A 16,578-nucleotide genomic window follows, 5' to 3' on the forward strand; every position below is an offset into this window, starting at 1 on the left:
TTGCTCCAGTCTATCCTCAACTCTGCCGCCGGACTAATCCACCTCTCCCCTGTTACTGTCTCTACTCTCTGCCAGTCCCTTCACTTGCTCCCGTTACCCAGAGAATACGTTAGAAAACACTTAGGCCCCTTTCACACGAAGGATACGGATGCGTTCAGTGAAACTCGCACCATTTCGCAAGGAAGTTCAGTCAGTTTTGTCTGCAATTGCGTTCAGTGTTTCCGTTTTTCCCGCGCCGGTAAAATCAGTTTTGATGCGTTTTTCACGTGCGGGAAAAAAAAAACCTAAAGATTTACAAACAAAATCTCCTAGCAACCACCAGTGAAAAACACATTGCACCCGGATTTCACCCATTCATTTCTGCATCAATGCTTCTGTCTTGTGGGCCCACAAATAAGATAGAACATGTCTTATTCTTGTCCGCAATTGTATTTCTATCATAGGGCAAAAGAAACATGAACGCACCTCTTCAGACGAGCCGCCAACCAGTGACCCGGCTGCCTCTATACCGCCATGACTCGCGGGCAGGGCCCTCTCCTGTACCAGTCTGTAACTGGTCTTGTTCATGATTAGTGCAATTCTCTGTGTTATGTATGTGCACCGCTTATTGTATGGAGAGCGCCAGGGGATGAATGGCGCTTTAATAATAAATAATAACTAGCGCTTTCAAATAAGTTATATATATATTCTTTTATAGAAAATTGTTTTTAAATCACATAACTCATTGGGGAAAAAAAATTAAACTACAAGCCTTTTCCTGACAGAGTTCCCCCTGTCTCTCAGAGCAATGTGCTGCCCTCACTCATCATGGCTGCCGCTGCACTCTGGGGCGGGCACTGATGACGTCAGCAGCGCGCCGGCTGGAGGAGAGCAGGGAGAGGCGTGCTGAGGGCTCAGTGCTGGGCTGCGGGAGCCGGAGAGAGGTGAGTGCGCGGCCGGTGGAGGTCACGTGTCTGCTGATACATTGTATCCTGTGCTGTGTACAATGTGTAACATGGAAGCTGAGGAATCCCCTCCTGTTACACCTAGTACCCCCTGCTGCCAGCCTGACAACCTTGTACCCATGTGTGTGGTATACAGTGTGCCCCCTGCTGCCAGCCTGACAACCTTGTACCCATGTGTGTGGTATACAGTGTGCCCCCTGCTGCCAGCCTGACAACCTTGTACCCATGTGTGTGGTATACAGTGTACCCCCTGCTGCCAGCCTGACAACCCTGTACCCATGTGTGTGGTATACAGTGTGCCCCCTGCTGCCAGCCTGACAACCTTGTACCCATGTGTGTGGTATACAGTGTGCCCCCTGGTGCCAGCCTGACAACCCTATACCCATGTGTGTGGTATACAGTGTACCCCCTGCTGCCAGCCTGACAACCCTGTACCCATGTGTGTGGTATACAGTGTACCCCCTGCTGCCAGCCTGACAACCCTGTACCCATGTGTGTGGTATACAGTGTGCCCCCTGCTGCCAGCCTGACAACCTTGTACCCATGTGTGTGGTATACAGTGTACCCCCTGCTGCCAGCCTGACAACCCTGTACCCATGTCTGTAGTATACATTGTACCCCCTGCTGCTAGCCTGACAACCCTGTACCCATGTGTGTGGTATACAATGTACCCCCTGCTGCCAGCCTGACAACCCTGTACCCATCTGTGTGGTATACAGTGTACCCCCTGCTGACAACCCTGTACCCATGTGTGTGGTATACAGTGTACCCCCTGCTGCCAGCCTGACAACCCTGTACCCATGTGTGTGGTATACAGTGTACCCCCTGCTGCCAGCCTGACAACCCTGTACCCATGTCTGTAGTATACAGTGTACCCCCTGCTGCCAGCATGACAACCCTGTACCCATGTGTGTGGTATACAGTGTACCCCCTGCTGCCAGCCTGACAACCCTGTACCCATGTGTGTGGTATACAGTGTGCCCCCTGCTGCCAGCCTGACAACCCTGTACCCATGTGTGCAGTATATAGGTGTACTCCCTGCTGCCAGCCTGACAACCCTGTACCCATGTGTGCAGTATACAGTGTACCCCCTGCTGCCAGCCTGACAACCCTGTTGTACCCATGTGTGCAGTATACAGTGTACCCCCTGCTGCCAGCCTGACAACCCTATGCCCATGTGTGTGGTATACATTGTATTCCTTGCTGGGTGCTGTAAATATGGCTATGTGCCTGCCTGACAACTCTGCCCATGTATACCCTGTTGGTGGGCGCTGCTCTTCCTGTTGGGCACGTTACATGTGGCGGATACTCTTGTATTTATACCCATGCTACCTACCAACTCTGCAACCCCTGCCCCGATTCCATCAGCATTATATACAGCGGCTCCTTCATCTCTGGATGTATTAATAGCAGCGGATAAGCCCCTGTCCCCGAGTCCCTCCTCATGTGTGACCTTGGAGGGACGCTGCCGGGTGTCCGTGTCCTGCTCCTCGCACCTTCTATCCGTGTCGCTCTGTAGTCACCTGACGTTCACACCGTGCGGCTAATATAAAATGTGTATTTTTATTGTATATTCTGTGTTTTCTGCGTGTTCTATCCGTATAATGCCCAGCGTCTTGTATATTAACTCACTCCTGTGCTTTTTGAAAAAAAAAATGTAAATAGAACAATCACAAATTTCTAGATTATAAAAAAATAATTGTACTTGTTTTTCTATTAGAAATGTATTATACATTGAACTATTAAAAGCAACTATTTTTCTATAATATAAAGGTTAAAAATTTTAAATCAAATTTTTACTTTAGAATATTAGGGAATGTTGGTCAGTTTTCCGTATTCCGTGTTGTACTTTTTAAATGATTATCGTCCTTTATCGCGCAGGACGGTCCCTGGAGGGTTTCTATTCATTCCTTCCTTTCATGCCTTTGTAACGTGGTCTCTATTGTCATCTGGCGTCAGGGAGCGGCGGTGACCATGGAGGAGGCGGGTTACTCCCTGGGGATGGCGGACATATCGTACCAGCCCAGCTCGGTGGATTATACACGTGGGAGGCTGAAGAACTGCACTGAAGAGTGGGTGAGTGACGCCGGATCCACGGCTCCCTCTGATACTTTGTTGCTGATTATTACTTCTGTGCGATCAGGGAATGGGATTCTGTGTCATAAATCGAAGCTGTCGCGTGACCTTGGCGGCCAATCTGATTGCATTAGGGTAATGAGGGGTGTTTTCTGATTGGCTGTTGTGTGTTGCGCTGTATTTGCGGGTTTTCTCTATGGATGGCGGGAGTACAGCGAGATCTTGAGTCATTTATCTCCTGCTCACGACCGTATGGTTCAGTGTAGCGGGGGCGTCCAGTGCGGCGTATTGACCGCCAGTCGGAAAGAAATGGTGACGGCTTAGGCTACTTTCCCACTCGCGTTTTGGCTTTCCGTTTGTGAGATCCGTTCGGGGCTCAGCGGTCTAAAACGGATCAGTTTGCATTCTAATGCATTCTGAATGGAAAAGGATCCGCTCAGTTTGCCTCCGTTCAGTCTCCGTTCCGCTTTGGAGACGGACACCAAAACGCTGCCTGAGCCAAACGGATCCGTCCTGGCACACAATGTAAGTCCATGGGGACGGATCCGTTTTCACTGACACAATCTGGCACAATAGAAAACGGATCCGTCCTCCATTGACTTTCAATGGTGTTCTATGTTAAAGATAATACAAACGGATCCGTTCTGAACGGATGCAGACGGTTGTATTATCTGAACGAAGCGCGAGTGTGAAAGTAGCCTTAATAATATGGCGCTCAGCCTGAGAACTGGTGACATCGGAGCCTCTGCCCCGAGGAGACACGGTAACAATGTGACTTCTGTAAATGAGAGAGTAAATAAAACTGAAGATACAATCGGTGGCTTCTTGTCTACTTGGTATAGTGAGCATATAGGATTGCATATATCTTCACACCCGCAGGGCACTGCCGCATGTTTACACAGTGGTGGAAAGCTGCACACCTCGTCCGTGCGAAATTAAAGGTATCCCTGATATAATGCTCAAAACGGATGTCAAGATGACACATGGGATAATTCCAGAGGTAGTATGGCGGTATTAGGCCTCTTTCACACGGGCGTTGCGGGTTGGGCCCGGATGCGTTCAGGGAAAAGGGTGCGATTTTGACACTAAAACAAGTCGGTTTTCACTGCGATTGCGTTCCATGTTTGCGTTTTTTCCGCGCGGGTGCAAAACATTGAAATGCGTTTTGCACGCGCGTGAAAAAAATCCTTTTTCTATAGAGAGATTACATTTGAATGGTAGTTATGTTACCCCCCCTCCCCCACCTTTTTGAGTGGTTGGATCCTCTGGATGCGCCGCGAATGTTCAAGGTGGGAATACCGCCATTAAATCTCCTTGCATAACCCTGACCTTCTGTTACATTGTGTCGTCTTGACGCCATTGAATCTGCAATATATTTATAACAATGTCCACAGAGACCAGTGTGACGGCCACTTAAAGGGGTTCTCCAGGATTTACCTATTGATGACCAATCCTCGGGAATGGCGGATTCATCATACAGCAGATTGGTGGGGGTCCAAGGAGTCGGGCCCCCGAGCCGATCTCATAGTGATGGCTGTTCTTGGGATAGGTCCTCATTGTGACCCCGGAAAACCTCTGTTATGTAATGAGACGTGCAGCACATTTCTAATATATTATGTGTTTCAATTCATTACCTTTTTTTTAAAGATCTCTACTTGCTGTCAGTGAATGGTAAAAGTCTTCTTTACACACAGAGGCTTAAAGCCTGTCCAGAATTAGGAGTTTCCATGAGGCCAGCGTTATTAGATCACCAGGGTCCCCCCCCAGGACCCTACTGGTCGGCAGTGCTTTACCCACCGCTCCAGTCTCCGCGGTGAAGGAGCCCTGACAACCCTTTGGTTCTGCTGACTGTGGGGCCCCGGAGTCAGATGGTCTCGCACTGATGGACTATGTTAAAAATCTCTAGGGCTAAAATCTCGCAGTTCTTGGCAGGACCAGCTGACGATCTCCTGGGAATGAGGGGCTGCTGATGTGGGGAGAGAATCTGGCCGTCTGAACCCCGGCATTGAGCTTCTCCATCGCTCGGTTACTTAGTGGCGCGGTTTTATGCATTTTCTCTTCTTTCCATAAGCCGTGTAGATGACTGCCGGCTGTCGCTCCCTGTTATCAGCCGTTCTGGGCTGGGGAAGGTCTCACTGCCGTGTCCTTCAATGGGGTCAGTGATCAGAAGCGTAGAAACCTCCCTGCCCCCGATGATCACCACCGTGACGGGGGCCACCGCTCATTACAGCCATAACCCACAGTCGCTGGCCGCTCATTGGGGCAGAAAGATGGAAATGAGTGCATTAGATTTAGGCCTCCTGCACACGACCGTTGTGTGCACCCGTGGCTGTTGTGCCGTTTTCCGTTTTTTTTCACGGACCCATTGACTTTCAATGGGTCCGTGGAAAAAACGGAAAATGCACCGTTTTGCAGCCGCATCCGAGATCCGTGTTTCCTGGCCGTGAAAAAAATACGACCTGTCCTAACGGTTCACGGACCCATTCAAGTCAATGGGTCCGTGAAAGAACACGGATGCACACAAGATTGGCATCCGTGTCCGTGATCCGTGGCCGTAGGTTACTTTTTATACAGACGGATCCGAAGATCCGTCTGCATAAAAGCTTTTTCATAGCTGAGTTTTCACTTCGTGAAAACTCAGAACCGACAGTATATTCTAACACAGAGGCGTCCCCATGGTGATGGGGACGCTTCTAGTTAGAATACACTACAAACTGTGTACAAGACTGCCCCCTGCTGCCTGGCAGCACCCGATCTCTTACAGGGGGCCGTGATCAGCACAATTAACCCCTTCAGGTGCGGCACCTGAAGGGGTTAATTGTACTATCATATCCCCCTGTAAGAGATCAGGGCTGCCAGGCAGCAGGGGGCAGACCCTCCCCCCCTCCCCAGTTTGAATATCATTGGTGGCCAGTGCGGCGCCCCCCCCCCCCCCCTCTATTGTAATAATAGGTTGGTGGCCAGTGCGGCCCCCCCTCCCTCTATTGTAATTATTCGTTGGTGGCACAGTGTGCGCCCCCCCCCCCCTCCCTCCCTCTATTGTAATAATTCGTTGGTGGCACAGTGTGCGCCCCCCATCGGCCCCCCCTCCCTCTATAGCATTAACAACATTGGTGGCCAGTGTGCGGCCTCCCATCTCCCCCCCCCCCATCATTGGTGGCAGCGTAGTTCCGATCGGAGTCCCAGTTTAATCGCTGGGGCTCCGATCGGTAACCATGGCAACCAGGACGCTACTACAGTCCTGGTTGCCATGGTTACTTAGCAATAGTACAATAGTAGAAGATTCATACTTACCTGCTGCTGGCTGCTGCTGCGATGTTCGTGTCCGGCCGGGAGCTCCACCTACTAGTAAGTGACAGGTCTGTGCGGCGCATTGCTAAATGAACTGTCACTTACCAGTAGGAGGAGCTCCCGGCCGGACACAGACATCGCAGCTCCCAGGTAAGTATGAATCTTTTACTATTGTACTACTGCTAGTAACCCGCTGCCACCAATGATCGGGGGGGGGGGAGATGGGAGGCCGCACACTGGCCACCAATGTTGTTAATGCTATAGAGGGAGGGGGGGCCGATGGGGGGCGCACACTGTGCCGCCAACGATTTATTACAATAGAGGGAGGAAGGGGGGGCGCACTGGCCACCAATGATATTCAAACTGGGGAGGGGGGGGGGGGTCTGCCCCCTGCTGCCTGGCAGCCCTGATCTCTTACAGGGGGATATGATAGCACAATTAACCCTTCAGGTGCGGCACCTGAGGGGTTAATTGTGCTGATCACTGCCCCCTGTAAGAGATCGGATGCTGCTAGGCAGCAGGGGGCAGTCATGTACACAGTTTGTAGTATATTCTAACTAGAAGCGTCCCCATCACCATGGGAACGCCTCTGTGTTAGAATATACGGTCGGAAATGAGGTTTCACGATCTAACTCATATCCGACAGTATATTCTAACATAGAGGCGTTCCCATGGTGATGGGGACGCTTCAAGTTAAAATATACCATCGGATTGGAGAAAACTCCGATCCGATGGTATATTAACTCCTGACTTTACATTGAAAGTCAATGGGGGACGGATCCGTTTGAAATTGCACCATATTGTGTCAACGTCAAACGGATCCGTCCCCATTGACTTGCATTGTAATTCAGGACGGATCCGTTTGGCTCCGCACGGCCAGGCGGACACCAAAACGACATTTTTTTCATGTTCGTGGATCCTCCAAAAATCAAGGAAGACCCACGGACGAAAAAACGGTCACGGATCACGGAAAAACGGGACCCGTTTTTGTGGACCGCAAAAAAATACGTTCGTGTGCAGGAGGCCTTAGATCGAGAAATGTCCAATGTAAAAGCTGTTCGACCCAGAAACCTCGTTCTCTCCAGACCTGTGAGTGTGCGCCGCGGAATGCGGGACTGCAGCCAATAATACCTGTGTAATTAACCGCGATAATACTGCCATAGGTGTGCCGAATAATACCTGTGTAATTAACCGCGATAATACTGCCATAGGTGTGCCGAATAATACTTGTGTAATTAACCGCGATAATACTGCCATAGGTGTGCCGAATAATACCTGTGTAATTAACCGCGATAATACTGCCATAGGTGTGCCGAATAATACCTGTGTAATTAACCGCAATAATACTGCCATACGGTGTGCCGAATAATACCTGTGTAATTAACCGCTATAATACTGCCATACGGTGTGCCGAATAATACCTGTGTAATTAACCGCTATAATACTGCCATACGGTGTCCGAATAATACCTGTGTAATTAACCGCTATAATACTGCCATACGGTGTCCGAATAATACCTGTGTAATTAACCGCTATAATACTGCCATACGGTGTCCGAATAATACCTGTGTAATTAACCGCTATAATACTGCCATACGGTGTCCGAATAATACCTGTGTAATTAACCGCTATAATACTGCCATACGGTGTCCGAATAATACCTGTGTAATTAACCGCTATAATACTGCCATACGGTGTCCGAATAATACCTGTGTAATTAACCGCTATAATACTGCCATACGGTGCCCGTATAATACCTGCGTAAAGGCCACGCCCCTTGAGCTTTCAGCTTGATATAAATGTAGCAGATCGATGACTGAGGAGATCTCTGGATCCATGCGAGGTCCGGGGCTGGTTCTAGCTTCGTTAGGTCGCCATGTCCTATATGAGGAGGAGAACCCCTTTAACTCCTAAACAGGTAAAGAGTTGTCAAAAATGACTTTTCTAGGTTGATTGTGAGTAAACTGGAGCCAAGACCGATATATCACATGACCCCTCCCCATTGGAAACGCCTGAGCTAAATGTAATATGGCGGATTTCAAAATGGCGGGCAAAAACATCGCCTCCCCCAAATAATGCATCCTCCATTGGAATTCAATGTTCTACAAATGACCCCAGTATTACGGGGGCGTCCGGACTTCTGCCTCACCTGTAGATACCGCACTGTACGTACAAATGTATTTATGTTTCTGCTGCTGTCTCTTTAAGGGCGATCGCATCTCCAGCCCGGCCGTCTTCACCTCGTCTACACTGAAGTGGAAGGAGACTTTGCTGAGCCGAAAGCGACCGTTTGTGGGCAGATGCTGCTACATGTGCACCCCCCAGAGCCGGGTAAGAGGTTTAAGATGGATCGGGGTCAATCCAAGCAGCGCGGGGGAGGGGGCCGCAGACTCTCAGGGCTAATCTCTCATGTGACATTGTAACTGTCACTTATTACATTGTTACACTTCAAAGGTTTCCTCACTCTTAAAGGGAAACACCACCTAGAATGAAATGCTTAGAATGAATGGAATTTAAGAAAACCAGCGAGAACTGTAATAATTTCTTCCTAAAATCCTTATCTGGTTCCTTATTTTTTGGGACCATAATTCATAGCTCATCATTTTAACTTTAGTCACATCAAGAGCAGCAATCACAATTCTGCAAACTTCAACAGAATAGTGAGTGCAGCTCTGGGGTATAATACAGGATGTAACTCAGGATCAGTACAGAATAAGTAATGTATGTGCACAGTGACTGCACCAGCAGAATAGTGAGTGCAGCTCTGGAGTATAATACAGGATGTAACTCAGGATCAGTACAGGATAAGTAATGTATGTGCACAGTGACTGCACCAGCAGAATAGTGAGTGCAGCTCTGGAGTATAATACAGGATGTAACTCCGGATCAGTACAGGATAAGTAATGTATGTACACAGTGACTGCACCAGCAGAATAGTGAGTGCAGCTGTGTAGTATAATACAGGATGTAACTCAGGATCAGTACAGGATAAGTAATGTATGTACACCGTGACTCTAATAGCAGAATAGTGAGTGCAGCTCTGGAGTATAATACAGGATGTAACTCAGGATCAGTACAGGATAAGTAATGTATGTACACAGTGACTGCACCAGCAGAATAGTGAGTGCAGCTCTGGGGTATAATACAGGATGTAACTCAGGATCAGTACAGGATAAGTAATGTATGTACACAGTGACTGCACCAGCAGAATAGTGAGTGCAGCTCTGGAGTATAATACAGGATGTAACTCAGGATCAGTACAGGATAAGTAATGTATGTATACAGTGACTGCACCAGCAGAATAGTGAGTGCAGCTCTGGAGTATAATACAGGATGTAACTCAGGATCAGTACAGGATAAGTAATGTATGTACACAGTGACTGCACCAGCAGAATAGTGAGTGCAGCTCTGGAGTATAATACAGGATGTAACTTAGGATCAGTACAGGATAAGTAATGTATGTACACAGTGACTGCACCAGCAGAATAGTGAGTGCAGCTCTGGAGTATAATACAGGATGTAACTCAGGATCAGTACAGGATAAGTAATGTATGTACACAGTGACTGCACCAGCAGAATAGTGAGTGCAGCTCTGGAGTATAATACAGGATGTAACTCCGGATCAGTACAGGATAAGTAATGTATGTACACAGTGACTGCACCAGCAGAATAGTGAGTGCAGCTGTGTAGTATAATACAGGATGTAACTCAGGATCAGTACAGGATAAGTAATGTATGTATACAGTGACTGCACCAGCAGAATAGTGAGTGCAGCTCTGGAGTATAATACAGGATGGATGTAACTCAGGATCAGTACAGGATAAGTAATGTATGTACACAGTGACTGCACCAGCAGAATAGTGAGTGCAGCTCTGGAGTATAATACAGGATGTAACTCAGGATCAGTACAGGATAAGTAATGTATGTACACAGTGACTGCACCAGCAGAATAGTGAGTGCAGCTCTGGAGTATAATACAGGATGTAACTCAGGATCAGTACAGGATAAGTAATGTATGTACACAGTGACTGCACCAGCAGAATAGTGAGTGCAGCTCTGGAGTATAATACAGGATGTAACTCAGGATCAGTACAGGATAAGTAATGTATGTACACAGTGACTGCACCAGCAGAATAGTGAGTGCAGCTCTGGAGTATAATACAGGATGTAACTCAGGATCAGTACAGGATAAGTAATGTATGTACACAGTGACTGCACCAGCAGAATAGTGAGTGCAGCTCTGGAGTATAATACAGGATGTAACTCAGGATCAGTACAGGATAAGTAATGTATGTACACAGTGACTCCACTGGTGATTAAGGCTCTGCTATGATGTCCATATGTGACTTTATGCAGCAAGGATTGCCTTTCAAGGGGCTTCTCTCTCTTCAGCAAATGGCATTTATCATGTAGATGCAGTTAATATAAGGCACTTCTTAATGTATTGTGATTCATTGGAAAAATGAATCAAACCAGCAAAGGAGGCAATATGGAGAATCACAATCCATTAGTAAGTGTCTTGTATTCACTTTCTCTACATGATAAAGGCCATTTGCTGAAGTCAGAGGACCCCTTTAAAGTTGTCTTTCTTTATTTGCCAATCCAGATTTGCTGGTATTTTAGTGACACTTTGTGTCTGTTTTGTTATTACAGGACCGTTATTACAACCCCAGCATCCCATCATTGGGCCTGCGCAATGTTATCTACATCAATGAGACCCACACGCGGTACGTTCCTTTATGCCGCAGTCGTCTTTGTTCTTCACGTGACTTTTAGTTTGGTTTTGTCAATTAAGATTTAACAATTATTATCAAACGGAGGATTATGCCTTTTGGCTTCTCGGTGCAGGGACAGACTGTACAGAATGTTGTGTGACGGGTTTGGGTGTTCCAGTCAAAGTTCTGGCGTCTCCTCAGCATAATCAAATAAAGAAGTGTATTCCAGCTCACCCGAAAATTCCCTCTGCACGGAACAGACCAGACAAGTCCTTGTCGTATATACACAGACGAGAGGGTTCCAGCATCCAGGATAAGATGTTGCCAACTTCTATATTAAACTTCGGTTACAATGCATTTAGACCTGATCTCGGTTCTTGCTCCTAACCTGGTGGAGGGAGATCAGGTCTAACTGGATTGTAACCCAAGTTTAATATAGAAGTTGGCAACATTTTATCCTGGATGCTGGCACTTTTTCTTGTGTGTGTCCTCAGCATGTCTGATAGAATTTGGGAGTTAGGCTACTTTCACACTAGCGTTGTTTTAATCCGGCGTTCAATTCCAACACCGGAACTGCCCGCCGGATCCGGAAAAACATGTGAAAACGGATTACATTTGAATCCCGATCAGGATTTTGATCACAATGAAAAAATGCATTGGAAAAAACGGATCCGCCATTTATGGACTTTAACTTTTTTTTTCACATTTTTCGGGTTTAACATGCAAAAGCCGGATCCGGTTTGACTGAACACACGGCGCCAGATCCGGCGTTAATGCAAGTCAATGGGAAAAAGACCGGATCCGGCGTTCAGTCAAAGTGTTCAGGCTTTTTGGCCGGAGGTAAAAATACAACATGCTACGGTTTTCTGAAAAGCCTGATCAGTCAAAAAGACTGAACTGAAGACGTCCTGATGCATCCTGAACGGATCGCTCTCCACTCAGAATGTATGGGGATGAAACTGATCAGTTCTTTTCCGGATTTGAGCCCCTAGGACGGAACTCAGCGCCGGAAAAGAAAAATGCTAGTGAGAAAGTGCCCTTAGTGAAATGTCTGAGCAGGTCCCTGTCTTGTCCGTCTGTAGTTCTTCCAGTGTAGTCAGGAGTGCGGCATACATGTACCGCTCTCGGTATACAGCCACAACTGAGGAGCAGCAATCGTTACATGGATAACGAGTTCCAAATCTGCTGCACAGACATAGGGGGTCATGTACTATACTGAAATTTCAGGCGCAGATGGCAGTGCAACGGTTAGTTGCGCCGCTATCTGCGACTTTGTTCCGCTCATGCCACCCTCTAGTGGTGGCTGTATATATCTGTATGTAGTAATCTCCTGAGCTCCTTCTAGTGGTGGCTGTATATATCTGTATGTAGTAATCTCCTGAGCTCCCTCTAGTGGTGGCTGTATATATCTGTATGTAGTAAGTTCCTGAGCTCCCTCTAGTGGTGGCTGTATATATCTGTATGCAGTAATCTCCTGAGCTCCCTCTAGTGGTGGCTGCATATATCTGTATGTAGTAATCTCCTGAGCTCCCTCTAGTGGTGGCTGTATATATCTGTATGTAGTAATCTCCTGAGCTCCCTCTAGTGGTGGCTGTATATATCTGTATGTAGTAATCTCCTGAGCTCCCTCTAGTGGTGGCTGTATATATCTGTATGTAGTAATCTCCTGAGCTCCCTCTAGTGGTGGCTGCATATATCTGTATGTAGTAATCTCCTGAGCTCCCTCTAGTGGTGGCTGCATATATCTGTATGTAGTAATCTCCTGAGCTCCCTCTAGTGGTGGCTGTATATATCTGTATGTAGTAATCTCCTGAGCTCCCTCTAGTGGTGGCTGTATATATCTGTATGTAGTAATCTCCTGAGCTCCCTCTAGTGGTGGCTGTATATATCTGTATGTAGTAATCTCCTGAGCTCCCTCCAGTGGTGGCTGTATATATCTGTATGTAGTAATCTCCTGAGCTCCCTCTAGTGGTGGCTGTATATATCTGTATGTAGTAATCTCCTGAGCTCCCTCTAGTGGTGGCTGTATATATCTGTATGCAGTAATCTTCTGAGCTCCCTCTAGTGGTGGCTGTATATATCTGTATGCGGTAATCTCCTGAGCTCCCTCTAGTGGTGGCTGTATATGTCTGTATGCAGTAATCTCCTGAGCTCCCTCTAGTGGTGGCTGTATATATCTGTATGCAGTGATCTCCTGAGCTCCCTCTAGTGGTGACTGTATATATCTGTATGCAGTATTCTCCTGAGCTCCCTCTAGTGGTGGCTGTATATATCTGTATGCAGTATTCTCCTGAGCTCCCTCTAGTGGTGGCTGTATATATCTGTATGCAGTAATCTCCTGAGCTCCCTCTAGTGGTGGCTGTATATATCTGTATGCAGTAATCTCCTGAGCTCCCTCTAGTGGTGGCTGTATATATCTGTATGCAGTAATCTCCTGAGCTCCCTCTAGTGGTGGCTGTATATATCTGTATGTAGTAATCTCCTGAGCTCCCTCTAGTGGTGGCTGTATATATCTGTATGTAGTAATCTCCTGAGCTCCCTCTAGTGGTGGCTGTATATATCTGTATGTAGTAATCTCCTGAGCTCCCTCTAGTGGTGGCTGTATATATCTGTATGTAGTAATCTCCTGAGCTCCCTCTAGTGGTAGCTGTATATATCTGTATGTAGTAATCACCTGAGCTCCCCCTAATGGTGGCTGTGTATATTTGTATGTAGTAATCTCCTGAGCTCCCTTAGTGGTGACTTCATGTAGGCATAATTTTATCGCTTACCTTTGTCTGTGCCTGGGGAAATTGTAGTCCTGTTTTTGCAAAACAAAACCTCCTACTTTATGAAGAGATAATAAGAAATGAAAGGGTTCAGAGTGCTCGGTGCTCTGTGTGAGCTGGCACAGCCATTATGTACACACAGCCTTCTGCTTCCAGCTTGTTCTGGTGTCTTCATCTCCTGCCGGCAGCTGCTCAGTGGGGATGATTGATCTCATATAGATGACCGATCATGAAGACAGGACATCAGTATGGAAGTTCTGGAAACCTCATGAATCGGCGCCAAGTGCTGGACCAGAACACAACATGTTAACATGTGGATTTTCATTCCCTTAGAGGTCACTACAGGTTGCATTTCAAATCTGTTCTCCGAAAATAAAATAAGTATAATTTCCTGCTCCACTTCTGACAGGTTGATCGACATCCGGAATTTCAATAATGTTAGGGATTATATGGAATTAGTGGAAACTGGATGAGGCGACTTTCACACTGGCGTTTTGGCTTTCCGTTTCTGAGATCCGTTCAGGGTTCCCGGATCAGTTTTTCCCTAATGCATTCTGAATGGAAAAGGATCCGCTCAGAAGGCATCAGTTTTCCTCCAATCATTCACCATTCCGCTCGGGAGGCGGACACCAAAACGCTGCAAGCGGCGCTTTTCTGTCCGCGATGTGGTGCGGAGCAAGACGGATCCGTCCCGACACACACAATGTAAGTCAATGGGGACGGATCCGTTTTCTCTGACGCATCATAAAACGGATCCCTCCCTCAATGGTGATCAAGACGGATCCGTCATGGCTATAGAAGACCTAATACAACCAGATCTGTTCATGATGGATGCAGGAGGTTGTATTATTGTAACGGAAGCGTTTTTGCAGATCCGTGGCGGACACGTAAAAAACTGCTAAGGTGAAAGTAGCCTGAGCAGAATGAGTCTCAAGACGCCCTCTATAGGGTGGAGATCCAGGGGATTCATTATACGCTGTTACATTGTATGCGCTGTGTTAGGGTGTCACATGTGGCCTCGTCTGTCGTGTTTCATCATCCTGTCTGTGCAGATGTTGACAGGCGTTGCGTCAGCCGCAGCCTGCGCAGGGAATCGTGGCTCTTCATCTGAAGTGGGCGATTTTAAGATTCTAGATTTACCCCAGAAAAGGCAACGTTGTCGCATGTTCTGCGCTTCCATTCTGTGCATTTACCTGAGCTTCCCTTAGTGGCAGAATTTTACCATTTACCTCCGTCTGTGCCCGGGGAGATTGCAAAACAAAACCTCCAACTTTTATAAAGAGATACACTACCGTAGTGCCATGAAAACTTCAGTTTATCTGCATGCTTTCAATGAATGGAAGCATTGATTTGTTTAGTCTCCTATTCACTGTCCCTTCGCTGATGGGTTTGCTTCTCCGTCTCGTGCAGGTTTGGTTATAAATATTGATCTGTTGATGATAATGTTTCCATTCACAGACAGCAAATAGAGCTATTGAAAATGGAATTTTAACACTAAATATATATAAAAGTTACAGCTTTGCTTACATAAGTCTGTGACACAAGGTGAGAAAAATCAAACATGGCGGCAAAGGAGACTGATAATGCTGTGGTTGTCAGTAAAGGAAGTTATAGCAATAGGAAGCCTCCGTGTCTTGGAATAAAATTGCAGCGCCGCCCCGTGACTGTGATACCGGATAACGGGGGGGGGGTGCCTTGTATTACTGCGATTTTAGGACATTTTATTGTTGGTTACTCATTTGTTGATCTGTCTCTCCAGATTGTGGAATTTGACTGTCTGCTCGTTTGTGTATTTTGCAGATTGCACAATTAGATTGTTTTTATCCGGCCAGTAAGCGAGCGCCGGCTCGGGGGGCGTTCTGTGTCCTCCTCCTCTAACCTCCCCCCTCTCTCTCCCCCTCAGGCACCGCGGCTGGCTGGCTCGTCGCCTCTGTTACGTGCTGTTTGTCCAAGAGCGAGATGTCAATCAGAGCATGTTCTGCAGCAACATGGCCGAGACGGTTCTGAACCAGAGCAGGTCGGAACAGCAGGGGGCGCCCATTGTTTGCAGGCAGCATATGAATACAATGTTTCAATGTGTAGCAATGAGTTTATTGGGGTCTCCTGTGGTCCATGCTCCTACAACTCCCAGCCAGCATGTATGAGTCCTAGCTTCCCAACCGCGTGTTTGTAACATCTCATGGCAGCGATCCGCAAAGTGTCATAAAGACGTCAGAGATCCGATTTGATACAGTTTTGCAACTTTGTTATTGTTCTTCAATTCCAGCATCTCTGCTTGCTGTCATAGTCTGAAACCCCGTCCTGACCCAATATGTCTCACAGCTGAGGGATTGTTACAATTGCATCCAGTCTAGACTATTCCCTTTGAGGTTTAGCAGTCTGGACTGATACGTTTTCGGTTCCGTGCAGCCCCATTCATTAGATGGAGGCCAGAGGAGGTTCTTCTGGCCTCCATCAGGCGGGTGTATGTCGGTATAGCTTTATGTATATCATATATTTCGTGTAGTGTCTACCTGCGTTAACACACTGTAACAAACTATCGATGCAGGAAGGTGTGAACCACTGTTGTACGTAGTTTTAAGAGGCCTCAGCACTGATACATTGTAACAAGGCCTTCAGCTGTGTGAGCCGGGTCAGTTTACTTCCTCTGAATATAAACAAGAATGGTCCTGTTCACTGACGGCAAGCAGAGAATCTGGTAAGTCATTGAAATACAAGGAAAGTTTCACTCGTCAGTGATTTAGCCAAATCTGGACTGGCCCTTTAAGAAGATGGGCTGTCAGT

The 16,578-nt window shown here is 47.2% G+C and overlaps 1 protein-coding gene across 1 annotated transcript in view; it reads left to right on the plus strand.

Annotated features, from left to right (window-relative positions):
• Positions 1–869: 869 nt before the first annotated feature.
• GPAM (glycerol-3-phosphate acyltransferase, mitochondrial) overlaps positions 870–16,578 on the plus strand; it is a 43,541-nt gene continuing 27,832 nt past the window's right edge. The window contains exons 1-5 of the mRNA XM_040434619.1: positions 870–960; positions 2,913–3,020; positions 8,520–8,642; positions 10,965–11,038; positions 15,698–15,811. Coding sequence (XP_040290553.1) covers positions 2,919–3,020; positions 8,520–8,642; positions 10,965–11,038; positions 15,698–15,811 — 413 coding nt within the window. The 5' untranslated portion in view covers positions 870–960; positions 2,913–2,918. The remainder of the gene's footprint in view (positions 961–2,912; positions 3,021–8,519; positions 8,643–10,964; positions 11,039–15,697; positions 15,812–16,578) is intronic.

Source organism: Bufo bufo, chromosome 6, assembly GCF_905171765.1.
Source record: "Bufo bufo chromosome 6, aBufBuf1.1, whole genome shotgun sequence".
Classification (NCBI taxonomy): Eukaryota; Metazoa; Chordata; class Amphibia; order Anura; family Bufonidae; genus Bufo; species Bufo bufo.